The sequence below is a fragment of the Phodopus roborovskii genome, unplaced genomic scaffold, assembly GCF_943737965.1.
Source record: "Phodopus roborovskii unplaced genomic scaffold, PHOROB, whole genome shotgun sequence".
Lineage (NCBI taxonomy): Eukaryota > Metazoa > Chordata > Mammalia > Rodentia > Cricetidae > Phodopus > Phodopus roborovskii.
This window is the reverse complement of record NW_026125853.1, coordinates 463674-490995: the sequence shown is the minus strand read 5'-3', so window position 1 is coordinate 490995 and position 27322 is coordinate 463674. Positions and strand designations below refer to the sequence as shown.

Here is a 27322-nt window from a genome sequence, read left to right as displayed (position 1 = left end):
GATGCCATCAATGTGTAATTACGCAGACTTACACTCCCAAACCATTCTCAACTTGCATGTCCCCGAAACTTAGGTTCACTGCAGAACATTCTTCCCCTTTGATCTTTCACAAAAATCTGGTAAAAGTGTTAACTGCAAGTATCAAGGGGCAGCTTTTGGTGTTACTGGATAACTCTGGCTATCTTAATGCTTAGTACCATTGTCTTTGCTCTTGTTATTGTGTACAAATCTTTCCACACGCACACACAAGAATCATGGGCCAGAAATAGCCAGCCAAACTGGAAACATTACAAGAAACAAAATAATAAACAGTTCACATTCAGGTTCAATCTGGTCAAGAATAATAAATTCAGCAATAGTAGCAATATTTAAAGACACGTTGTCCTGTTTGATAGTTTCTTGTTAAGGACCTTACTACACAGACATTGATAAGACAATTCTATAGAAAGTCCTGACTTTAATCCAGGATTAAATACCACAAGAGATTCAGCAACAAACCATTTACATGATGAAGTAAAATTCTACACATGGATTCATTTGGAATGAGCACAACTCGAAGAAGCCTTAAAGTGAATGAGAAGCAGCGCCAAAAAGATTGAAATTGTTGAAATTACAGTGCCCTGAAACCATCTGGAAACTGGATCTTTCCATTGGTATTCCATTTGGAAAAAAAAATGCTTTGTTAATATGAGATATACCCTGTTTAAAACCTTTTAATCAGCAGAAGGTAGAAAAATTTAAAATTTTAAACATCTGTTAAATTACAAGACATGAATCCCAATCTATTTGAAAAGCCATATTTTTACATAAACCCACCTACATTTAAGTGAGAAATTGTTTACTTTCTACAGTTTGGCAAAATTTCTCATCTGTTGTTTTTGTGTTTAAATAGACTCCTTGTTAAAACAAGCAGGAAATGAAAGGTTTGAGTGTCTTTTAGTCTGCTCATGGTTTTACTTATGCTTCCCTCTGGCAGGCGGGGTTGGGGGTGCCCTCAAGATTGGGTTTTAACAGAGTATCCGGAATCATTTAAAATTTCTTTCTTAGCCCTAAGTTTAAATGGCCACATTTTGTGTTTTCTTTGTGTCTCCATAGCTAATTTAAGAACTTCCTAAAATATCTAAACTGCAATTTCTGGTGAGTCTGGTTTGGCTCTTGGATTGCAGAAATAGTTCATCCCAAAAAACGACAATTTAATTACACACTGAGATTTGTTTTAGCCACACACAGTGTAACACTGAACCAAAAGGCAACTGTAAAGGCAACATCTACACTTTTTGTTTGAACTTCCAAAATGAAGGAAGCAGGATGTGTTTGGACATTTTCATCTTGTAAGATACACGCCATCTTTTTGGTGGTGCTTTGGGAAGCAGTGTGCACAAACCTTTGAGAGCCTTTAGCGCCATGTCTCTACGCTGCCTATGTAGTCGTTGGTGCCATTGCTTGTGCTATCACTCTGCTCCTGGCCTGAGCCCTGCTTCTGACTTCCTCGGTTCTCCTTCTGGATCAAATTGGGTTTGGAACTCTGAGTCAGGTTCTGACTCACATTCTGAGTCAGATTCTGATTTGGGTTGGAATTTGGACTCTGACTCAGATTCTGCCCTGGACTCTGGTTCTGGCCCTGACTCTGACTCAGGAAATGGGTCTGAAGGAATCTTCCCTTCAGAAACTTGCGTTGCTCCTGACGCTTCCGCCTGGCATCCTGATGCTCTTTCTGCCTCATAAACTGATACCTTTGCAGAAAGAGGTCTTTCGCATAGCTGTATAACTCCATATCCAGAAAATTCAGTCCCTCAATACGCTTTTGGATTTCCTCATTGATCTCTACGCTAGAGGCCCTAGTGGTGTTGTATTGGGTAAACGGCGAAATAAAGTTCATGTTGAAGGTCTTCTCAAACAGGTACTGGGTCTTGCGCTGAAACTCGGTGAGGCCAAAGAATGCCATGTGCTTCAGATTGGACTTGGCACTTTCCAGAAGGACCTTGTTTCTTTGCTTTTCTGGCATGACAGAGAGGTTGTAGCAGCCCACTAGAGTCAGGTCAGACAGCATGCGCACTTGACGGTTGTTGGCCAGATTATAGGGGCAGTCCATGAACTCTTTGAGAGGACAGCCAGACCAGTCGTCACCTGTGTAGCAGCTGGGCAGTTCTTCAGAAGTTGGGGGCCTTCCATCACAGACGTGCAGGGATGCTTTCCATGTTGCCCCTCTCTGAACATGCCTCCATTCACTCAAGTACCGAGACACTGGGTCTCGGAGGATGGTAATATAGTGGAAGTTCCTAGGGACAAAGCACAAAGACCAACAGTCAGAAGTGGTGGCATATGTGTTGTTCATGGTCACTAAGGAATGCAACAGAGGAATGAGAGATCTAGTGTCATTTGTCCTGTGAACTATGTTGTGGTCCCCTCTTCTTATCCAGCTAACCTGACCAGATAGATAGCTAAATAATTTGTCCAATTTCCTGACACTGTATCCACAGCAGGCATAAAAAGTTAGACTCTGGATAACAACCTTGTTGTGTTTTGCTCTCCTTTGTTTTCTTCGCAATGATGCTATTGGCCCATATACAACCAATATATTTCATACTCTAACCCACTAAATCCTTATTAAAGCAATCACAAAATGGAGACTCGATTGAAACAAATGACTTATGGAATGGAGTTGACAAGGGGGTTAAAATTCTGATGTTTCTTATGAATGATGCACAAGCATTTTCCCCCCCAAAAAAACTTATCTAATCTGGAAATTATAAAAAAAAAAAAAAAAAGAAAAGTACATCAAAACTCTTTGACATGATATTCTCTCTTTTGGCTATTGCCAGAATATTATAGCTCATTCTTAGAGAAATAGAATATTCAGACAGGCAGAACACCCCAGGGCCTCCAGAAATAAACACAGTACTTAGTCACAGACTAAAGTGGGCATGTATTTGCCCATGGTATACAGGCAAGCATCTACCTTTGCTTACACAGTACCATTCCCAGGATAGGAAAGTTAACTCTGTCAGTTCCAAAATATCCTTTTTCTGTGTTCGCTGAACAGATGAACAAATCTAACAACTGTGGAAGCTTTTTTGGGTCTGCACAAACAGCAGACTTTAAACTTAGTGACCGGCACACTACTGCATCCATTACATATACACTCATGGCCCATAACCCAGATACATCAAGGTCTATGTGGTTAGATACAATCAAAGAGAGAAATTCCCCCACAGTTGTGCTTTTTGTGAGACATGAATTGTCATTCACATACAGTAGATGAAGGATGAGATTGTTGGAAAGATATCGTTGTGGTAGAAATACAACAGTAAATACTGAGCATTCATAATTTTTAAAGGAAACTCAGGGGATGGCTTGCAACTTTTCTGGCTTTTGTCCTTTAAATCTGAAGGAATTGTGGATATTCTCTAAGAGGGAACCATAGAGGACCTTCTCACCTACCTGCCCTATTCAGCATTCAACAAGGAAAGGTTTCTCCCAACTCAGACTCGGGGGTCTTCTGTCATGTGGCATATGTTGGGCTTCATCTGCCTGGCACAATCTTTCTTCTTTGTCTAGGAGATGATACTCACCCTTCAAGTCCACTTCAAGTACCATCAGCCCTTAGAAACCAAAGTCTACTGCCTACTGCTGGCATTCCTTCTTGCCCCGTGTTACCAAAGCACTTCCATACTTAGTCTAAAACTCTTTTCATACTGAATTATAACTACTCCTTTGTATCCCTACTCAAACTGTTCTCTAGAACACACCGTCCTTTGTTTATGTAACTGTTGTCCTCCCTGTTCCAACTTTGCATGTTAGTGTTTGTGCCTGTCCAAAGCAGAGTCTTAGCAGGCCTTCAACTGCCCATTTAAGGAACAATTCCAAGTGAGAGGAAGGACAGGGCTGGGGACATGCCATCACAGAAAAACTCTTGATCATATCACAAATGCCTTAGGAATACCACAGGACGGTTTCTTTCTTTCTTTCTTTCTTTCTTTCTTTCTTTCTTTCTTTTTTCTTTCTCTCTGTCTTTCTTTTTTTAAAATCACCTTATACATTTTCATGGAATAAACAATCACCCACCAGTCACGGAATCTACGAGTAGGGATGAAGAGTGGGCTGAGTATCTTCATTCATCTCCCGAACCTTTTCTAGGACATAACTGTGCTGATACCACTAAAATGTATCTCTGAAAAGACCCATTACGGAAAGAGGATCAATTTCTGTTTCTCAGCATCCTTTAGGAATTTAGATAACCACTATATCCATGGACTCTCTCCTCACATTGCTAGTTTTGCTTTTCATTCATTCCTTTGTTCATTCATGACACATTTTTGAAGCCTTTATGAAAACCACAAGGCAAGATTTTAGTGGCAATTAGGCTGATTATTGGGAAAAAAGAAATTTATTTAACCCAGTGACACATTTGAATTAAAATTTTAATCAGTTTTTGCAGGCATGTATTGTAATGGGGGCTCTTGGGCAGGGGATGAGCGGGGGATAGTTAAACCTCATAATGAAGTCACCTTCATGCATAGCTAACAGCCCTTCCACCCTAATTTGTTTTGCTGGTTTAAGTCTACAGTGACATTGTCTGGCAATTCTTAGTGCAAGCTTGTGGCTTTCCTTGCCCCAAACTTATCCTTTCAGACCACCTAGAGCCAACTGCCAAGATTCAGGTGTGAATCATGGTTTTATAAGCACTACTCACACATGAAAGGAGGAAAGAAGAAGCAAAGGGTGACTAAGACAGACAGTACTCTAAAAGTCCCTTGCATTATACGTGGGATAATCCAATATTCCTCTGAACCAAATGTCATCTGTATAAAATGACAACATGAGTGGTGGGAGTAGTCTCCATTTCCAAACTGTAGTATTCTCTCTCTCTCTCTCTCTCTCTCTCTCTCTCTCTCTCTCTCTCTCTCTCTCACCTTGATACATAACTACATAGATTCAGGTAGCAAAAACTGGAGATTATGCTAATAGCTCCATTACTCCAGGGAAAATAGTCTCAGGGACCTAGATGGGCTCAATTGGGAGCACCTGATACTCCTGAACATATGCCCCCATGGTGAAAAGGAAGATGTGGTGGTGTGTTCATTGGCCTCTGGAGTTACCTTGTATGCTGGAGGCGGAAAACAAGTAAACATAATATACTTGGGTCTTGGAAGAGAGCTCACTTGAGAAAATGCTTGCCTTGCTAACACAAGGACCTGAGTTCAGGCCCCCGGAAGCCACGTAAAAGGCCAGGTATATGGTGCATGTCTGTAAATTCAGAATTGTGGAGGTGGAAACATGGAATTCACTGGCCAGCCAGATTAGCTCAATCTATGAGCTCTGAGTTTAGTGAGAGACCTTCTCTCAAAAGTAAGGTGAAGATTCATGATCACAATGACCCTTTGGGAGGCCATGTCAACAAACAAAATTGTTCTAGTTTTTCATTCCATTCTCTAATGCATGCACACGATGCTGCCTGTGTAGAAGTCAGAGGACAATTTTCAGGAGGAGGCACCAGCCTTCTACCATATGGGCTCTAGGGATCAAACTCAGGTTATTAGACTCGGCAGTAAGTGACTTTACCCACGAGCTATCTTGCTGGCCAGCCTTGGGCTGATTTGTGCCATTACAGGTACCATTGGCATATAGGTACATTGAAATATCAGGCATTCCATTAACCCAGGAAACTGATGAGCAATTTTAAACCCCGGTATACTCATCCCGGATGGATGTAGGTTGCTTGAGACTTTGCTCAATTTCTTCCTTTTAAAGGAAGCCTACATCTGTCAAAAACACATCTGGATTCTGATTGTATTCCCCGGTACCTTCAGCACACCTTCTTATGGCAATGCCTTCATCCAGGCACTGAATAAAACAGAACAAGATATTGCAAGATATTGTGGCATTTGCTAGAAACCTCCCTTCAAATTGATATAAATCCAACTGGTACTGTGAAACAGACTGGTTTAATTTTCAAAGAGCAAGGCAAGCTCATCCCCAGGAAAATCATACACAGTTGGCTTCACTCAGCAATAATTGGACAGTATTGTCTTGTGACCAAACATGTCACTTAATTAAAACGAACAGGTTTCACATTGTGAAATTGGAGTCATGAGGCTCCCTCAGTTTCCTGGGTTAATGGAATGCCTGATCATTCAGGGCACCTGTATGCCCAAGGTGCCTCCAGTGGCACATGGCAGCTCAAGGCTGGCCACCTTCTATTGCAAGACAGCTGCTTTCCAGGTGGCCTTGGAGTAACCCGACCTTCTCCTGTTTCTTGCTTGGAGCTTTTGAGATTGCTGCAGAATATGCTTGGAATGCAATATTCTGAGATAAGATGGAATAGACTGAAAAAGCCCCAGCCCCAGCCTTGCTCCTGTTCTTTCTACGGAACACAACACCTGAAGTTAGGGAGGAACTGCCCATACTTTGTTCCTTTGTCCTACAAGCACAATGTACTTCAAACATTTGTAAGTGACATATTACTTTTAAGATTAAAAAAATTGGAGGTCTTTTACTGTGGTCTAAGTGTGGTATGAATACTTAATTTTTTGAGACAGAGTCTCACTATATGTTCTAGCTACTTTGGAGCTTGTTGTACAGTCCAGACTGGCCTGAAACCCGTGATTGTCCTGCCTTAGCCTCCTCAGTAGCCAGATTACATACAAGAATGTGAACTCCATGCACCCTGAGGAGCTTTCTTGGGTCTTAGAAGACTAGTTCACAATGGATTGTAGCTGCTTTTGATCTTTGCTGCCTGTCTGTAATGAACAAATTCACATCACTTGTGTGTATGTTCTGTCTTGCTGGTGTCAACATACTGTGAGCAAGCCTGCTTTACATATACAGTGCTCTGTCATTGATAAGAAATCATGGAGACAATAAGGTCCAAAGAAGAAGCTGCATAAGCAAGAAATTCAGGGGTAATCTGTGATTCTTCTGTCTCATGAAATTTTTCATATATAAATAATTCCCCATCCTGCTGATCCTGAATCTTAGTAGGTCTCTAACATCCAAGCTTTGTGTCGCTGCCCAGGTGGCAGGCCTTTATCACTTCTCTACTAGACCATTGCTACAGCAGTATTTCAGGCCCTGTCTATGCATCCAGTCCCATGCTACTTCCACAGTCCTACAAGTAATACATCTGATCTGTCATTTCCCAGTATGCTCTCTCAAAGACGTTATTTAAAAAACCAGGCCTTCTGCATTAGACATAGCCACGTGGAGACCAGCTTTCTTTTTGTCTAGTTTAATCTTTAATGAGCATTCCCTTTACTGTGCTAACTTGGGGATATTGACAATTGACAAAATTGATGTTTTGATTGGTACAACTGGAAGGGGCAGTTAGTATTGGTTTTCAATGGTTTGAATCTAGAATATCGCGAGGCATTCTACAAGAGCACACACCCTACAACAAAGAATCAGTGGTTGAGAAATTCTGTTCTATATGTCATGCTCCAAGGCTATAAAAATACTTTTTCCACTGTTCAAGTTTATCCCAGTCAATAATTCTACAAAGTCCTTGCCTTTGTATATAGTGTACCTACTCTTTCAAATGGCATTTGTGTGTCCTTCACAAACCACCCAGAAAACAACACTCTACTCAAAGGTTTTCTCCTCCATGAAAACTTTCTGGACAAAATAAACTCCCCACCTCTATGCTGGTTGCCCTGGGACGTTCCTATTGGGACAATCACTACAATATGATGTGATTGTCTAGTGATTTTTCTGTCTCTCTCTTTGGACTATGAGCACTAACAGAGTAGCGAACATGTATTGTTTATCAATATAAGCTCCTCTGGGCCTAAAGTAATGTTTGACATAAAGTAAGTGATTAATGAAAGGCTATTGAAGGAAGCAGCCAAAGCAACTAACAAGAAAAATGTGCATCTTATCCTTTGATAATGAAAAGCCACTAGATGTCAGTATTTAGTAACAGATACACCATTTTGTACTGGTGATAGAACATTTTAAGGAGATCTGGCTCTATTCAGTCAGTTCCTGACTTCTCACACAGTAGGCCACTTTTAAAAGGAGGCTGGGAAGATCAAGGGTATGAAAAAGCAAACGTGTAAAGAGCAAGAAGCATGCTTTCCCCTTGTTTTACTATTGACTTATTCCACAATAAGAACCCGAGCTGCAAGTCATAAAAAACTCAGATTTGTCACAGCAAGAAGAAACGGGTACAGCAGCAAACCATTTGATTCAAGCCCTCCACTTTAGAAGCAGACCCTGAGAGATGAAAGGCCTTACCCAGAAGTCCACAGTTCCTGAGGGCCCCCGAGAAACAATATAACCAGGAACATAGAATAGCACAGTCAGTTAACCTTTAAAGAACTCACAAAGCCTAATCACATAGAAAGGTCTGCCTATTGAGAATGGGCACTTCCTCACCTCAAGTCTTTAGATAGGAGTGATTTGTGCCTGTCACTTGTGCATTAAAAAGTGGAAAGCCTGAAAGGAATAGCATGGCCCAAGGTCATGTCTCAAGGTAAAACAAGGCCATTCATACTAGTAGCTTCTGATTCTGGGACAAGTTTTGTTTTGTTTCTTTTCTCATTCCATTTCTAGGACAAAAGCCGTGGTCGTCACCTTTGAGAGGAAATGAAAGGAGTGGTTCCAGGAGTGAGGACCTGTGCCTCAGTGAGCTTTCTTGGGATTCTGCTTCAACTTTGGAGCTGGAGAAGCTCTGGCCTAGAGGTGTGGTATCAGAAGTCTTTCCAACCAAGTGAAGCCCTAATGGAAAGAAATCCCAAGCTCCTGCTGATGCTGATAAGGCCATCTCTGGCGATGCTCATTTCTGTCAGGGACCCATTCCCTGAACAAAGTTCTAAGGGAAGGTCAGCTGTAAATGTTGACTTTATTCTGAGGTCACTGGTTCACAAAAGGCCATCCTAAGATTTTTCTACACAATTCATGGAGGAACTAAATATCGAAGCCATTTTTTTTTAAAGTGGAGGAAGGCCAGCAAACTCATAGTACTTAAGGTCATAGGACTGATCAATAAAAAGTTAATTTAAGAAAGGAAACAGTTTCTTCACCCAAATCAATAGGATCAAATTTTTATTATACCTATAGTTTACTTCTGGATTTTTTCCCCCTGAAAGTTCAATCTTTACACACCTTACCTTGGTTTTGGAATAATGAAGAGTGATAGAAAAACAAGAATTGTGGTTGGTGGTCCTGAGTAAATTCAGCAGACAGTAGGAAGTATACATGGGATTGGATCATTAATGCTGATAGACTGGTCTCCATCCTCAGCTAACAAGGTCTGAAGTAAATGCTGTAATCCTCTCACTGCAGGTAAATAATGCAGTCCAAGCAAGGAGGATGACCTTCAGTTCAAACAACATTAATATGTGAGCCCCGACTAAATAAAAGTACAGTAAATTGAATTAAAAGCAAATACGCTTCTGATGGGACCAGATCCCTGCAGTTGCTGTTTGAATTGATTTTCTTGGATGGTTCCATAAAGGCTGTGGCAACAGCCACATTAAAGGAGAGAGGGGCTTCACAAGGGAACTATTTTGAAGCGGGTGGACGCTCATTCAGATGTTCTGGTTTTGGTACATTTGCCACAACAGTCTTGTGGCTTAGTAGTCAAGCTTTATCTAGTGAAAAGTGTGAGCCATCACATTTTCAGATAGTGACTACACAGAGCATTGATACCCATGATTTCATTTCATTGTCTTCCCCACACCGAAGTCCCAAACGATGTGGACCCTAAGCCTCTACTTTCCCCTTACAAGCTGTCATTTGGCTCGGTTCAGCCAGGGAGGCAAGTGGTATAAGACCAACTCTTAGGGGCGCATAGAGCTATAGGATGACCAAAATTCACTATGATCACTCAAGGGATAAATTTCTTTCCATAAAGGGGTTATCACTTCCAAGCAGAGCATCTATTGAATAGAAAACCAACCTGGAACAGGCTGAAGGTCTCATTCCTACCAAAGAAGAACTCATAGCTGGGCAGTAGTGGCACAAGCTTTTAATCCCGATACTCAGAATGCAGATGCAGGTAGATCTCTGTGAGTTCAAGGCCAGCCTTGAGTGAGTTCCAGGTCAGCCAGGGCTACACAAAGGTGCCCTGTGTCAAAAACCAAAATGAACCAAACCAAAAAAAAAAAAAAAAAAATAGAATTCATATATTGTGGTGGACCAAGATGATTAAAGTGCAGCCTAGGCATGCCCTGAACGATACTATCTAGGTTGGTGTAGCATACTCTATGACACATAGACAACAATGAACATTCTTAATGACAGGTGTCTTAAGAAATGCCCCAGTCTTTAAGTAGCAAGTATTCAGCTCTTTCTAGAGAGCTTTTAGCTGTTCTTCACACCTCAACAGAGAGACTATTTCTCTGGGTATAAAGTAACATTTTAACAAATTTATCTCTCCCCTCTGGTTATGTAGCTGTGGGTCTATCTGTGTGTTACATGGGGGAACTTCCTGTGACTACAAACGGCCTTCACTGACACGAAGAAGTGTGGTTTAGGTGATACCTTTTATGGGGCAAACAAATGATTCAGTTTCTCTCCTCTATAGAAAAGAAAGATTTCTAATATATGTGAATTCAAATTTAAGATGGAGTCCTTCATACAATCAGTCAAGGGGGTATTAACTTTTTAAAAAGGCATTCTCTTCTTTCCCAATGCTTCTTTCCCAATGCCTCATAGGTCTCAAAGTTCATAAATATAAAGGGTTTTATATACAGTGGGAAAACTGAGTTGTGTGTGTGTGTGTGTTTACAGGATGTGAAATTCCAAGCTTTATGACCCATGGTCACCGGTCTTTACCGAGAATCCACTGAGTAGCTTGGCATCATGAAAAGCTTTGCAACTTACACCGCTTGCCCACCACCTCTATTTTTGTATTCAAAAAGTATGTTGTGAGTCTCGGTTCATTAATACTCCAAGTGATTTTGAGGAAGAGGACACTTTTAGAGACACCCTCTTTAGTGTGTGCATGAGGTAGACGGGAGGGATTTGTTGCAGGGAGACATAAGGGATGTAATTTCTCTAAGTCACATGCACACTAGTTTGCCACTGATTAACAAACTCTGGCTACTTAATTTCCCTTCCAGGACCTCCTTCCTGCCCACTCGATATTTCTTGGAGTTTTGAGTCTTTCTGTTTTTTTTCTATGTGACATTCTATACAAACCTGCCATACCCCAACATAAATAGGTAGGGTTAAGGAGTGGAAATCTCACATCCCATGGCATCAGAAGCAGGCAAGGAAGCTTCTAAACAGCCTCTTTGTGATTACTCTGGGTTATGTCTCACTCTTCACCTGATGCTTGCTATAACTTCCTTAGCTGGAAATCTAATGGTTTCTGCCCTGCCTTTTGATGGCCAGTACGACCACTCTAAACCACAACATACTTCAGGTTTCAAGTAAAAAGTAATAAAACTAATACCTAAGTGACATCTAATTCAGTAACCTACACATCCAAGGATGTAATGAAGTGTCCATTGACTTTTGAAGCTGGGAGAATTACAAGATAATACTCAAAATGTGTTAGTTAATATTATTGCGCTCTTGGTGTTCTATGGATACGAATATTTAACAAAAAGGTTCAAGTCAAGCATCCTTCAAAATCGCACAGTCAGATACCGATTATCTGGAAGCTCTGTATAAACCCTGAGTTCCTGCCATAGGCCAGGAACAAAAGCAGCCTGGTGGGAGAAACGACACCTAAAATAGGAGGCAGTTGGCTTTGACAAGGTACTAAATGACTGGGGCTAACCTTGAAGTTTTGTGCTCCCCCTATGAAGCCTTAGGAATGGATCCTAGCCTTTCAGAGCCTTGGGGCCCTAGAGTTGAGGTGTATCTGGTAACTATTCTAGCTCAAGCTTTCCATTCCACAGATGCAGAAACTGATATTCTGTTCTCTTGCTATCTCCAGATGGTAAGAAATGCAAAGGCATGTGGACGCCTTCAGGGACTGCAGCAATGACACGGAATCAAGCCATGGCCCTTTCACATGGTAAGTGGCCAATAAGTACTATTTAGGTCAATTTTAAGCTGGCTGCTCCCATTCTTTCACCCAGGCAGGACACACACTGTCAGCCAGGCAGGCACCTCCTCAAGTGTTCTTTTGCAAAAATCATTAAAGGAAACCCAGTCAGGAAAAATGTCTGTTCTCAGCATTGTGCTATTTTCCAGAACAGCACAGGGGAAAAATGTCTCCCAAATGAAGGCTGCCCTTCTTGTGCCCTGGGTTGATTTTTTTAATGAGCTCCAATATTGTTTTAAGGTGCTGAAAAAAATGAAGTGCTAACTTTGGCTTTCATAGGGAGACACGAACCTTCTTAACCATTTCAACTGGAAAGAATTGGAACCATTCAGACTCTCAAGGGCTGGAGAGGTCATGAATATCATAGGCTTATCTCCCTGGAGAGTTTTCTTTAGTCATTCCAGCTGCCCAAGGCATGCATTCTAAAGAACATGGCAGCGCCACATGTGTGTGGAAATCAGCATTTGTATAGTAACAGGTACTTCCTTGAGTCTTCATAGTGATAATTCAAAATAAATAAATAAATAAATAAAAATAAAACTCATTAATCTGCCTTCTAACTTTTTAACCTAAGAATCCAACAACAAGTTGTAATCTTTAAAGTTACTGCTGGAAGCCTGCAATAGGGTTATATGTTCTGTACATCAGAGATCTATCTTTCATGTAGACAAAGGAATTTGGACAACCATGTCTCCCTTTTAAGGTAAAAAAGGGACCTCTTCCATAACCAGTGGTGCAGTATTGGGAAGCCAAGGGATATGAGTGCCCTCCCCTCCTTCCCCACGCACAATATACTCCTGTAGTGATTCAAAATCACACTGGAATGTCTGGAATCCTAGAGAAGGACATTTTTCTTCAGGTCCAAAACGTTTTAGAATGAGTAAATTTATAGTGCATGAAATCCAATGCCGATGAATACTGCAAAATGTAAGTCATGGTTTCATTTTGTTTTCTGAATATGTAAACATGCCACAATTTTTGACAGAGTTGTAAGTTTAAAAAAATGGCATGCTATAAACACCATCTTGTGCAAAACACAGCCTCATTTTGAAAAGGAGAGGGGCTGTGCTACTTGTCATGCTGAGAGCAGTTTTCAGAGGGGATTGGGTGGAATGTTCCACATGCTAGTCTGTGTACACTTAGCTATGGTTGCTTTGTAGATAGAGAAAGCTATGTCTTGTATGTGGAACTGGTCACCTGATTAAAGGCAGAGGCCATCACAGGTGTACATGACAAATCTGCAAATCTGTATTTTGCTCAGAGCCTGGTCCAAACACTTGAGCAATGAGACACCAAGACTTAGAGATAAAGGGTAAGGACTATGGCCAAGGTTACACATTCTGCTTGTGGCAGACCCACAATCCAATGACAATCCTTGCTCAGCATTTAAAGTTTTTAAAATTAGCAATAATACAATAATAATTTAGACATCATGATCAGGTGCCTGACAAAAGTACTCCTCTGATTGGTGGAGTTCACTTTTTACTGCATGATCTTAAAGCTGTACCACTCATGATCACACTGCTGACTTAGAACGAGATGCCCGATCTTGTGTTTTTCATTCAATACTGACACTGAACACGTGTCAATGGGAAGATTCATTCATTCGTTCGTTGGTTCATTCATTCATATATGTTCCATTTACAGGGCAGGGCTTCCCTTCCTCACTTGTTCTTTCTTACTAGATGTGAGGTTCGTTCTCAGAGATGATGACTAAAGGTGGAGGGAAGGCCAAATATTGTGGATGATACCCTCCTGGCTGTACTGGTGGCACACAAAGGTTGACTGAAGAAAATCTACTGTTATTCATCCCTAAGAGGATGGAGAGAGAGGAAGAAAGGGAGAAAGGGAGTGACCGAGGGATGGAGAGGGACCAATAAGGCCAGTAGTCCGCTTAATAAAAATTGGGTATTTCTTTGATCATTCTCTCTTTATGAATAATGCAAGAGGAATATTAACACAAGATGAGGGAACTACACTTCCAAATAAGTAGGCGATTTGCTGAAGGAGCTGCAACTAGTCAGCACTGGGTCCAGGACTAGAAGGTAGCACTTCTAAAACTCCCGCTGCAGTGTTTCTCACTATTCTTTTCCATAGTAAGCGCTAATGTCGAAAGAATTCCTTTCTCCCGTTTTGTCTCACCAGCCACAGACTTGCTCTTTAAGACCCTCAAGAGACAAACAATTCGGCACTCCCCCCATCTCTCAGAAGACACCTTACAAGATGTCACACTTGAGGGACAGTTGACGAACTATCTACCACGAATTGTTCAGAATGCCCAGTATATTCCCTTTAGCCTTCTCCTGTCTCCTCTACAGCAGCTCCTTGTTCCACACATCAGAACTAATGGGCTCTTCTGGTCCCAATGCTGGTCTTTCCCCAGAAGTAGAAAATGTGACAACCATCATCCTACCTGAAAGGTGGGCAAAGTCTGATGTTTCCCAGTTCTTTCCACTGAGGACTGGAATACTCTACCCTTAGCTGCTGGTTCTAATCCTGTGCTGTCAGAAGGTCTAGCTGCTCTCACAGTTGACATTCCCTACTCCCTGTCACCTATCTTCACATTAGGGAGCCTTCCCGCCTGGTCTCCTCTCTGTCTCTCTCCTAGCTAACCCTGCTCCTCTTTTTCTTAAATGTCTCAAAACCTCAGGTCTGGGAGGAAAGGCATTAACAATACAGTTGACCAAGATATTTAACAGCACCAGAATTTTAACAGCACCAGAATTTTTTTGAGAGCCCTATGGGGCAATGCCATGCCCTCTTGACTTAGTGAGGAAAGTTCAGGCAGGATTAGGGAGAGCAGCATGGCAGAGGCCTTCATGCAGCCACAGCCTGCAGGTAGCTGGCTACTGTGTACAGGAGAAAGGCTGTTGCCATAGTCGTCATCAAGAGGCTTTTTTTCTCTCTGCTCAAAGAAAGCAAAGGAATTTGAAATGAGGCCATTTGGTGACAGTTTGATCAAGCCCCCTCCCCAACCCTTTCAGAATCATGAATCAGTCATGAACACAGTAAGTTAAAGCAAGATTTGATTTCCCTAGGGCTATTTTTTGAAGTTCTGTTGTTCCCCTTTCCCACCTCCTTCCATTTAACATTCATGAGTCAAGGTGTGGGGAGAACACGCTGACCTTCACCTGGGAAGAATGTACTGACAGTTGATATATGGGCAGGTACGCTTTGGAAAGGCTGCTGTTGCTGCTGCTCAGCATACCAAGCTCTGTACGGGTGATGGGGCTTACTGCTGAAATGCTTCACTAGACACCTCACTATTTCTTGGTGCGGTTTCAAGGATTAAAGCACTATTGCTCCATACCTTTCTAAAGACATCACACCCTCTTTCTTCTTTTGTCCCCAAAGAAATCTTTTAACACCACACATTTGCTTTCACTCTCTCATTAGAGCCTCATGGCATGCTTGTAAAACAGACAGGTCTAGCTCACTCCCCCAAACACAGAAATTAGTGCACAGAAAGGTGAAAGGTCGCATACCTAGTATGTGATCAAGTTGCACATGTTTTAAACCCATGTCTAGACGTTCAGACTTATTTTGCCATCCGGTGCCACTTTGCTTATTTTTAGAATGAAAGGAATTTAGAATGAAAGGACATAGTATGGAGCATTCTATAGCTCTTACGAGCACAAGAAACCAAAGCTAGCCTTGTGGGCAAGTATTATTTGAAGAGTGATGGGGAACAGAGTCCCTCCATCTCATATTAGTCAAAAGTCCATAATAGAAGATGTATGTCCTTTGTTTAACTATCTGTCGAGTGTGTGTGTTTCTGGGAATAGTAAGGAATAAGACGTGGAGGGCTATAAACTAGTCATTCATTCATTTGTTTTTGCAGCAGGGTTTCTCTGTGTAACAGCACTGGCTATTCTGGAACTAGTTCTGTAGATCAGACTACTTCAGAACTCACAGAGATCCTCCTGCCTCTCTCTCCCTAGAGCTGGGATTAAAGGCATGTGCCACCACCACCTAGTGGTCATTACATAGAAGATAGTGCAGGACCTCCAAGACAGTCAGCCATCTGTGAACTTACAATCAGATCTCACATTGAGAGGAGATGGTTTGGGGTGGAGAAGGTGATATACAAGGCATGCATATCACTGAGCCTCAAGAAGGACCCCATGGGAACTGTCTATACTGTGGCTGAGAACCTGTCAGAATCTCTGCTTTTAAATACATGTGATATGCAAAAAGGAGATATGGGGACCAGAAAGAATGTGAAAGAAGAAAGAGGGATAAATACGAGCAAGGTACAGTGACAAATTTTATGTACTAACTAAAAAGTAATAAATCACATTCATATGAAATTAGAGCTACAAAGGGTAAATTCCAGGGAAATTAGCAGGCTGGATTTTGGTAGAATAATGTCAATGACTTTTATCACTAAGTTACTGGTTTGGTCTTGTCTTCTATCTCAGCACTACTCCCCTGGTTATAGAATCACATACACTAACTAAGCAAACTGACCCCTGCTGCCTCACAGCAGATGGCCAGCCACCAATGGCTTTGTTCCATGCTGTTTTACCCGGGCATAACATGGTCTCTCTTCTTTCTCTTTCCAAATAGCTTATAGGAGATCCACAGGAGATGAGTTTGAGATGTGTCTATAGATGCCCAAATCCACACATGGCCAAGTCCTTATTAAACTGGTGTGTGAGGTACATCCACACCATGCACATCCTCTCATACAGATGAATCATCTCTATATTACTTATAATGTCCAAATGCAATGTAAGCACTGTGCTAATAATTCTTAGACTCTACTGGTTAGGGTTTAGTTACGTGCAAAAATATATGCAGGTGTTCAGGAAAGTCACAATGTTTTCACAAATATTTTTCCTTTAGAGTTAGGTGAAGCCACAGAAGTGGACCCCATGAATACAGAGCACCAACTGTAATGTCTTCATAAGGTTCCTTTCCTCCTTACATTCACAGCTGACACCACCATGTTTTAATGTGAACCTCCAGAAGTGGCTCTTTGAACATCCTTAGGAGCAGTGGTTCTTAAACTGTGGGTCATGATCACTTCGGAGATCAGATATTAGATATTTACATTATGATTCATAACAGCAAGAATATTAAGTATCAAAAATAATTTTATGGTTGGGGTCAGTACAACATGAAGAACTGTATTAAAGAGTCCTAGCATTAGGAAGGTTGAGAACCATTGTCTAGACCATCAACATGAGGAAATGTATTAAAGGTCACAGCATTAGGGTGAGAACCACTGTCTAGACCATCAACATGAGGAACTGTATTAAAGGTCACAGCATTAGGAAGAGTGAGAACCACTGTCTAGACCATCAACATGAGGAACTATATTAAAGGTCCCACCATTAGGAAGGGTGAGAACCACTGTCTAGACCATCAACATGAGGAACTGTATAAAGGTCACAGCATTAGGAAGGGTAAGAACCACTGTCTAGACCATCAACATGAGGAACTGTATAAAGGTCACAGCATTAGGAAGGGTGAGAACCACTGTCTAGACCATCAACATGAGGAACTGTATTAAGGGTCACAGCATTAGGAAGGGTGAGAACCACTGTCTAGACCATCAACACGAGGAACTGTATTAAAGGTCACAGCATTAGGAAGGGTGAGAACCACTGTCTAGACCATCAACATGAGGAACTGTATTAAAGGTTCACAGGATTAGGAAGGGTGAGAACCACTGTCTAGACCATCAACATGAGGAACTGTATTAAAGGTCACAGCATTAGGAAGGGTGAGAACCACTGTCTAGACCATCAACATGAGGAACTGTATTAAGGGTCACAGCATTAGGAAGGGTGAGAACCACTGTCTAGACCATCAACATGAGGAACTGTGTTAAAGGTCCCAGCATTAGGAAGGGTGAGAACCACTGTCTAGACCATCAACATGAGGAACTGTGTTAAAGGTCACAGCATTAGGAAGGGTGAGAACCACTGTCTAGACCATCAACATGAGGAGCTGCATTAAAGGTCACAGCATTAGGAAGGGTGAGAACCACTGTCTAGACCATCAACATGAGGAACTGTATTAAAGGTCACAGCATTAGGAAGGGTGAGAACCACTGTCTAGACCATCAACATGAGGAACTGTATAAAGGTCACAGCATTAGGAAGGGTGAGAACCACTGTCTAGACCATCAACATGAGGAGCTGTATTAAAGGTCCCAGCATTAGGAAGGGTGAGAACCACTGTCTAGACCATCAACATGAGGAACTGTATTAAAGGGTCACAGCATTAGGAAGGGTGAGAACCACTGTCTAGACCATCAACATGAGGAACTGTATTAAAGGTGACAGTATTAGGAAGGGTGAGAACCACTGTCTAGACTATCAACATGAGGAACTGTATTAAAGGTGACAGTATTAGGAATGTCGAGAGCCCTGATCTAGAGAATACTGCTTGTTTTAACCTTGGAATTCATGTCTGAGTATTTTCTTTCCTCCAACGTCATGTGCATTTTATGAAGAGAGCAAGTTCTCTTTCTGTGTGTTCTGCTCTCCTCCTCAGTACCTTGTGGGCCCAGAGTCATGCAGATAATCCAACTGATGGGAGATCCAACCACTGTCGTAATGCTCTGGAGGCAAGTTCTAGAGTACACTATATAATGCCTCAAAAGTATACCTCTCATCTTCTGAAAACATCTACTTCACAGAACTGTGATTCTTCTTAAATATTTATTTTAATTTCCATATGCATTGGTGTTTGACCTGCGTGTATCTTTGTGACAGAGTCGGATCCACTGGAACAGGAGTTATAGACAGTTGTGAGCTGCCATGTGGTTGTTGCTGGGAATTGCATCCTGCTGCTCCGGAAATTGCATCCAGTGCTCTTTTACCAGTGAGCCATTTCTCCAGCCCCAGACCTGTGATTCTAAGTAAGCCTATGTAAATTGCTTAGCAAGATGCCTGGTACAGATTCCCCAGTCTCTCACTAGTGTATCACTTCACTCTTAATGAAATGTGCAGTCCTACCCAGCTCCCTTTAGCCATAACCCAACAGAGCTGTTATTCTAGAAGCAGAAGAAATCACATTAGGAGGCCTTGGGGCAAGACTTTGTTAAATGACCTGACTCCCCCTATATTTACAGTGGCATTTGCTTTTCAAAATTCAAGGAAAGACAAGAACTGGTTTCCACTTGAATGTGATATTTCCGTTGCCCACACACTGAATACCACCAAAGCCTGTGCTCCCCGAACAGCGCTTCGTGAAGATGGAATAGCGGCAGTTTTTCATTTTCCAGAGTCCACTCACCCTTCCAAGAATCTCAATGCCTCATTGATTCATAATACAGTGCATAAAGATTTCATTTTTCCTGCCCACAGTGATACATTATGGAGGCAATCTGTTTTGCCACTGAAAAGTTTGCTTAGTAGAAAAATTTGGAGTTTTGACATTCAGGAAATTACAGTCATCTGTAAAACACGATTGATATGCCAAGGCTAACATTTTCATTGCACTCTTGGAGCCAGAATAACTATGATAAAATATGTGTTACCCCACACACATTTCAGGATCTTTTAAGGAAACATTAGTTAGCACTAGGAACCTGCCTCCCTGGGCTTCAGGATTACAATGGCAATGCCAGTCAGCTGCTCCCTTCCAACCAGCACATCTCCATGTCCAAACCAAGACTCAGGTGCTACAAAGCAATGGCTTGACCCATGTTCCAATTTGGTCCTGGACTGAGCACTGGAACTGTCCGTTCCCATGCTGCCAAGGTAAAGCCATGAAAGGGAATTAAATCAGAGGATCCTACACACCTCCATTTGGGAATTGCCAACCAGTTGCAAAAAGTACAGGCCTAGGCTCTGGAAGCCGAAGGCTTGTAAAAGTGTATCTGCCTAAGACCCCAACTTGTGCTCATACTTTAACAGGTTAGGTTTGCCTTGAACTTATGGTGATCCTCCTGCCTCAGCCTCCTGCGAGCTGAGATTATAGCACCATGCACAGCTCTTTACTTTGACTCTTTGTAGGTGCAATTCCTTAATGATGCCAAAAACCTGCTGCTCTGGAACTATTTGTTTAATATTTGGTTTCAAAGTGATAAATGCTGTGGACATGATAGAGGGCTTTGGATGTGATATAGCCTTTAGGGCCAGGATGGGTGATGTTATGAGCAGGTTTTTATTGTTGTTTCGTTTTGTACTTATGCACTGGGTCTCATTGGAAATACATATGCAAATTGGTGGTTTCAAAGCAGACAATAGTCATCGTTGTCTTGGCATTTGGTAATTGTTTCAAATTGATCCCAATATAGCCTTTTCTAGTACTGGGAAATGCATTGTACACAAACTGTATGAATAGGTCTAACTCCTCATCAATCAAGGAGTCCTTAAAGGCCTCAAAGAAGTCTTGCATGCATGCGGCATGTCAGACAATTCTAGGGGATTAAAATGTGTTCATTCAATTATTATGACAAGCTTACATGGTAGAGACTAGTATTGTGACCCTCCTTTTCACAGCAAAGAAACTGAGGCACAGAGGGTTGAACAACTTCCAAGTCACACAACTTGCTAGTAAGTGGTACATAATGATCTATATGCCTTTCATAAGGAAAACATGTAAAGCCTCTCCTAGTGGCTAGGAAGACAGCTTTGTCAGCAGATCACTTGCTGTACAAAAGCAGTAGGACTCAAGTTCAATCCCCATCACCCACATAAAATGCTATGTATAGGGAAATCATCCCAGTGTTGGAGAGGGAGAAACAGGCAGATCTGTGTGCTTGCTGGACAGCCAGAGCAGCCTAATCAGTGAGCTCCAGACTTTACTGAAAGACTGTCTCTAAAAACAAGGTTCATGGCTCCAGAGGAATTATACCCAAGGTCAGTCTTTGGCATCGAAACGTTCATGCATCTGCACACACACACACACATGGTTGTGTGTGCGCGCACACACACACACACACAGAGAAACACTCTGCTAGGCTTTGGTGTCCTGCAGAAGGCCCTCTTTTCTTGCTAAGCCTCTTACAGGAGCAAAGATGACTCATCAGAGGGGAGGGCACAGAGGCTGAGGAAGCCGAGAGGAAAAGCCCATGGTCGCTCTTCTTCCTCACAGTACCACCAAAACAGTCCAGGTTGGCGTGGTTCTCCTCTTCCTAGGACATATCCTGGGTAACAGTGCATGGTTCTGACCTCAAACATGGCTCTAGCTGGGTGACCCAACTCTGCAATCTGGGAGACAAGTCGGGACCTATTTCTCCAGTTTTGATATGAGTTACTTTGTTTTATCTATAACTAAGCTACATACTCATTACAGATCAGGAGTCAACCCTTCAACAGGATTATTCCAGTCCTCAGATTCCTCTCTACCCATTTCAGGGAATCCTTAGAGCCCAGAGGCAACTGACACATAAAGCCTCTGGCGAGCAGAAGTTTATTAAAAAGCAGATAAAGCAACAGGACAGGGAGCAAGGACCCTGTGTGGAGAGCATAGATGCTGGTGAAGATAGGTTTACAGGAACACTGGAGCATCTTAACCAACCCCCAGAGCTAAAGGGAGAGGGCTTCAATACATACTGGCTTTCATAAGTCATTCAGATTTATTTATATGATATATATGGAGACAACTTTCAGAGTTGACTCTTAAATACTCCAAAGCATGAGGAAAAATGCCTTTGGAAGTCACCCCAAATCTTTCTTTGAAGTAGGCGGGAAATTAAAAAAAAATGTACAGGCAAAAATAGAAAGACGTTCCTCCTGTTTATCTTAATGATGTCTTACACATTGATTTAGAGGCCTTTATTACTCTGTGAGTCACACATTTAGTGAGCAACACATTTTGAAATTTAGACTCCATAAAAAGGACCGAACGGATTGCTGCAAACTGCTCCCATCTGGGCTCACTTGTCCTCGGTCTCCAGAACTCCAGGAAAGCAGGGCCCTTGGCAGCTTCTGCAAATACCAGTCAGCAGGCAGCCCCAATCACTCTCCCAGAAGAACCTGCATGCTCTTTCTAGCCCAGCCCCCTTTCAGAAAGTTATTTAGTTATTCAGCTCCATCGATTCAATCCCTTACCCACTTAGCAATTTTCTTCATTTCTGTCCCCAGACAGGTTTTCTCGAACCTCCCATATTGTTCTGTTTCTTCTATCATGGGGTGATCGATGACCCAATAGGCATTTACATTTACAAAGCAATTGCATTTACATAAGATAGTGCTTATCTAAAGCTAAAGGAGGCACAGCTATAACAGACATATACTAGGGAGGTAACCTATTCATCACCCACATTTACAGTGCCTTGAACAAGATAGACTGTTCTAGGAACTGGTATATGAGAGGAGAGAGTCCTGTAAAATTTATCACTAGAATTAATCAATGAGTCTCAACTAATAGACTCTGTAGCTCGAGGAAAAATATACAAAGGTATAGAGAAATATATTTTGCACTTAAATTTTGGCAAATTTATTTTGAGCCCTCATTGATTTCATTTAATACAGATGATATAATCAGGAAGTTGGTAGCAATTGAGAGCAGCAAGTCTAGCCTTCACTCATCGGAGCATTTTGGTAATATCTAATGATGGTAGGATATTCCCATTTAACTGAATTGAAAATGCAATACATATTAGCTTACAAAAACTTAATCAATGTGATCAAATTAAAGTAGGCTCCTGCCACGACATCCTGATTGGAGCACTTGCAAACACCCCACACTGCTCAGAGTCGTGTGGTATTCATGATGTAAACTCAGGTCTCTTCTCAAGGGAGGCAGACTTGGAATTTTTTTTAACTAGACAATTAGAAATCTCCATCCTTTATTGTGAAAAATGTTGCAGTGCCATTATTGATGTTAATTCTCAGAGTGCAGAATAGTAAATAGCATGTGTTGGGGATTCTTTTTTTCTCTTGACCGTCACTGCCTTCCCTGTGGGATGATCATTAATCTCAGAGCTGTAGCTCTGGTGAGTGGTAATGAAGTTTAGCAATGGTAAAGTGAACATTCTTAAATAGATTTGGGGTGGGGGAGCGGGAGTCCACCTCTCTGCCTTCCACAAAGCAGCTTTGGCTTTCAGTAAAAAGAATTTGCTTAAGGCCCTATTAAAAAACGAACACTGACTGAACTGGTTTGCTGTCCTGAGTAGAAGAATATAGAATGAGGCCACTTCTCTTAAATGTGCTCTTAATAGACCACCATAGACACTATGCGGGGAGACATGATAGATTTTTCCTTCTTTTGAAACACATCTCCCCAAGCCCACCAGCCTTAAACTGCAGTAGCACTAAAGTACCTGGAAGGAATTGATGTCTCTGTTTCATTATTTCTTCAGACACTGGTGACGAGGGGCTGTCTAGCTATTTGTACTTGAATCAGCAAAGGCACCCCCTCATTTAATAGCAGAGAAATCACAGACCCAGAAAGGCTAAGTGGTGTTTTCAAGGTGGCAGAGCAGCTAGTCAGGGTCAGACCTAAGGACAGGAGTTCAGTCATTATCTTTCCTTTTTCCTATCCCAAACTATATCTAGCCTACTTTTAAGACATATGCCAAGTTCTTAGACTCTACCTTTCTTCCTCTGTCTGCTGCTGCCTGTCTCCTTCTCTCTCCAACCCCCAACTACATATCAAGAAAGTATTTTTTAGAGCACTCTCAGCAACAATTTCCCAGGTAATAGTTCTTGAAAGGGAGACAAAAGAGGAGGTTGGGATAGAGGGACCAATTGGGTCTGAGCATCACTCTCTGATGTGAGTATGTAGTTAAGGATACTGCTGAATTAGTTAATGAACATGTATACAGTAAAAACACTGAAGAGAGCTTTTAAATATTCAAAGCAAAATGCTTAGAATTGTGCAAAATACCTGCAAAGATAAATGTTAGAAGAACCTCGGGCCTTCTAATGGCATTCATGTTGGACTTTGACCTTTAAACATCTGCTGGACCATTTTCTGGGACAGGATGGCTTTAGCAACTGAAAGAGCCCTGTCTCTAAGCCAAGGCTCTTTTCTTCCCCTGCAGGTTTTCATTACACCCTCACACTGAGGCCAGTGGAAGGAAATGGAGTGGAAACAGTGCATGCTCATTTAGTCTGGAGAACAGCAGCCAGTTGGGGAGCATTACTCAAAACCAAAGGCATTTTGTTCCTTCTAAGTATTTCAGGTTCAGTTTGCATGTAGGCTGTAATCTTGAGTATCATCACCTATCCATCAGGTACCTTTCATCCCAGCAGAACAATCTGACCACGCGATGGGGGACTCTTTCTGTTTTGTCTTTTTAAAAAGAGCATGCAGAAGTGAGGAGGGGGGGTGCTTCCCTTGTCTCTGGACAGCTGGGGCAAAAACAGCCAAGGCTGTAATCTTTACACCCTTCACCTTGCCTATTCATTATCTGGTTAGGTCTGCACCAGTACTTAGAAACTAGCTCTCAACAGGTGGATTTTTCAAAGGAAACCCAGTTTGATCCCCATACACAAAATAGATGAGGGAGAGGCAGAGTGGGAGCCTGGGGCTTCAAGTACTTACTAATTCAGCTTGTCCATCACTCTCACCTTCGGCAGACTCTCCATTCCTGCCTCAGAACCAAATGACCAGAGAGAACACAGACTGGAAACACTGGTACACACAAAGGAAGGATGTGATAAATACAGTGCCCTGGATCATTGAATCTAGTTCTTTGGTTTTGGATGATGGTGATTAGCAGACACAGCAAGGGGTCTGTGGGGAGCAAGCAGAGGGCAGGAAGAACCCATTCTTTCATTGCTATTGCTCATAGCTAGTATTAAATGCAAGGCCCACAAATGTAACCCTGCCTCCCATACTATACCAACCAAGATGTATAACTCAACTGTTTTTCTCCCATGACAGCACACCTGATATAAACAAATTAAAAAGAAGTTTTCACATGGACACAGTTTAAGAGGTGTCAGGTCGTGTTTGAGTAGCTTAGTTTTTGTGGATTGGCAAGACACAGACACTAAGGGAGAATGGCATGGGTTGGAGGAAGCTGCTCGCCTCAGCCAGGAAGGGCATGGTAAAGGAATGGAGGGAAAGGGAGAGAAAATACAATTTATCCCCAAAAGCCATGCCTCTGTTGCCCCAACTCCTAAAAGCATGTTTGTTACACACTTGCCATTAGAATACATAATAAATGTACTCTACATCTTGGGACGAAGCCTGCAACACATTATCTTTTTTCAGTAAAATTCATACCCAAAACACAGGAAAGAACACAAAGAGCCCTTCAAAACAGTCAGCTTCTTCTCTGGCACCAAATGAGGACAGAGAGCCACAGATAATCAGGAGACAAAACTCATAGCCTTCAAATGTGTATTTTCAAGGGTAAAGTCAACTACTTTATTCTCCAGATCATGTCTGCTTAAGGAAAACACTTGAAAAGTGAGTGTTTGGTGAAGCACTAGGCATATTATGACTAGGAAAGGATATGACAATCTGGGTGGGGGGAAAGAACCAATACAAACCAGGTCCAGTGAGATCAAGATAATCTCAGGCCAAAGGGTCTATGTTTGTCACTTTATGTGAAAATGTGCGTTCTCCCCTCCCCCCATTGCTTCTGATCATCAGTTAACACAATGGACACATAACTAGTAGCTTTTGGTTGGCTTGGGAGACATTTCACTGTTGGCTTTTCCACCCTCTTAGTGACGCCAGGAAAAGTAATAAGAACAATTCTCTATGTTTTGCAGAAAGAATGGAGAATAATGTGGGGATGCAGTGGCAGCAGTCCATTTTCTGACAAAGTTTACAACCTAACCAGTTGTGAGGGCACAAAAGAGTGTGGCCACCCCTGAAAAGATCCCATGCACAAACAGGAACAATTGGGTGTATATACCAATGCTGGTAGAAAACATGTCATTAAAGCTGTTGCTGCATGATGAGAAAGAGGCACATGGATGCAAGCAAACATTCCTAATTCTTCAGTTCAAGTCCTGATGCCTAAAAGAAACCTCTTAGACTGAAAACTTGGAGAACCACTGATCTGACTAAGCTCAACAATCCAGCCACATTAAAAGTCATGTCTAGGGACTTGAGAGATGGCTCAGTAGTTACGAGCATTTGGAGCTCTTCCAGAGAACCCAGGTTCAGTTCTCAGCACCAAAAATCAGCTGACAAGCATCTATAACTCCAGTTTCCCAGGGGATCACATGTGCTCTTCTGACTTCTGAAGGCACAGGCAAACACGAGGTGCAGGCAAAACATTGGTACACATAAAATAAAATAAACAACTCTTCACCTAGCTGTTCACTCCCAAGTCCCTTCAGAAATTTGTATGGTCCACTGCCATAGAAACATTTGAGGTGTTCTCCTTGCATTAATGCCATGTGGTACTTTCTAGGATTAAGTAAAACTATTCCCATATTTAAATAACCTTGAACAAGGGTAGTACAAAGAAAGAAACCAGTAAATGCCACCCCTTATTATTAAAAACTCCTACTCCTTGTGTATCTGTCAGTCTTTACTACTTTTGTTGGAAATGAATTCTGTACATTTCCTACCTGCATGTAAGTGGATCATTTAGATACCTAAAATTCATTTTTTTGACTTCCAGTTTCAAAATAGCATGTATCTGTGTCCTACAGATGGATACTGATTTAAACTATGGTTCTGAAACTTACTAGTTGTGTGGCTTTGGGTAAAATACATTGTTTCTGTCCGTTTAGTTTTCTCATCGTCTTCCTCATAGAATTGCTGGTAAAATTAAAGAAGATATTAGATTCAAAATGTCTTTAAAATTTTATGAAAACTTATGTGTGTTTATAGCTTTTAGTAATTTCAGGCTTAGACAAATTCAGCTCTTTGCCTCCTCATGTCCCTCATACTCAGTCAGCGTTTTGAAGACAGTAACAGTGTAAGGAAAGATATGGTGGCATGAGCATGAGGGATGTCTGCAATTGAGCTGTAGGGAGATGGATGCTGGTGCTCAACTCACTTTTTCTGCTTTTCCCTTTTTATTCAATCTGGGACTTCAGTCCATGACAATGTGCTAATAGTTCTAATGGTCAAACTTGGGAGAATATGTGAAGAACTTTCCACAGAAAACACTCAATAAATTACACATAACAAAGCATTGATGTACTTTATGATATATGAGATTCCTTTGCAAGTCCTTTTATGTGTACATGGAGGTTAGTTTTAATCGTTAACTTGGTACAGCCTAGGAGTCACCTAGGAAGAAAATCTCAGTGAGGGGTTATCTACATTTGGTTGTCCTATGGACATGTCTGTTGGGGATTGGATTACTGAGTTAACTGATGTGAAAAGACCCAGCCCAGCTTGAGCAGCACCATCCCCTGGGGCAGGCAGTACTGAACTGCATGAGTGTAAAAATCTAGCTGTGAGCAAGCAAGTGGGCACACACATCCATTTCCTTCT

At 41.8% G+C, this 27322-nt stretch overlaps 1 protein-coding gene across 3 annotated transcripts in view; it reads right to left on the bottom strand.

The window, feature by feature from the left end:
* Window positions 1-208: 208 nt before the first annotated feature.
* The window catches only part of Hs6st2 (heparan sulfate 6-O-sulfotransferase 2), a 271409-nt gene continuing 244295 nt past the window's right edge, over window positions 209-27322 (bottom strand). For all 3 annotated transcript variants that reach the window (XM_051178804.1, XM_051178805.1, XM_051178806.1), the window contains one exon: window positions 209-2279. In XM_051178804.1, the coding sequence (XP_051034761.1) occupies window positions 1397-2279 (883 nt within the window). In that variant the 3' untranslated portion in view covers window positions 209-1396. The remainder of the gene's footprint in view (window positions 2280-27322) is intronic.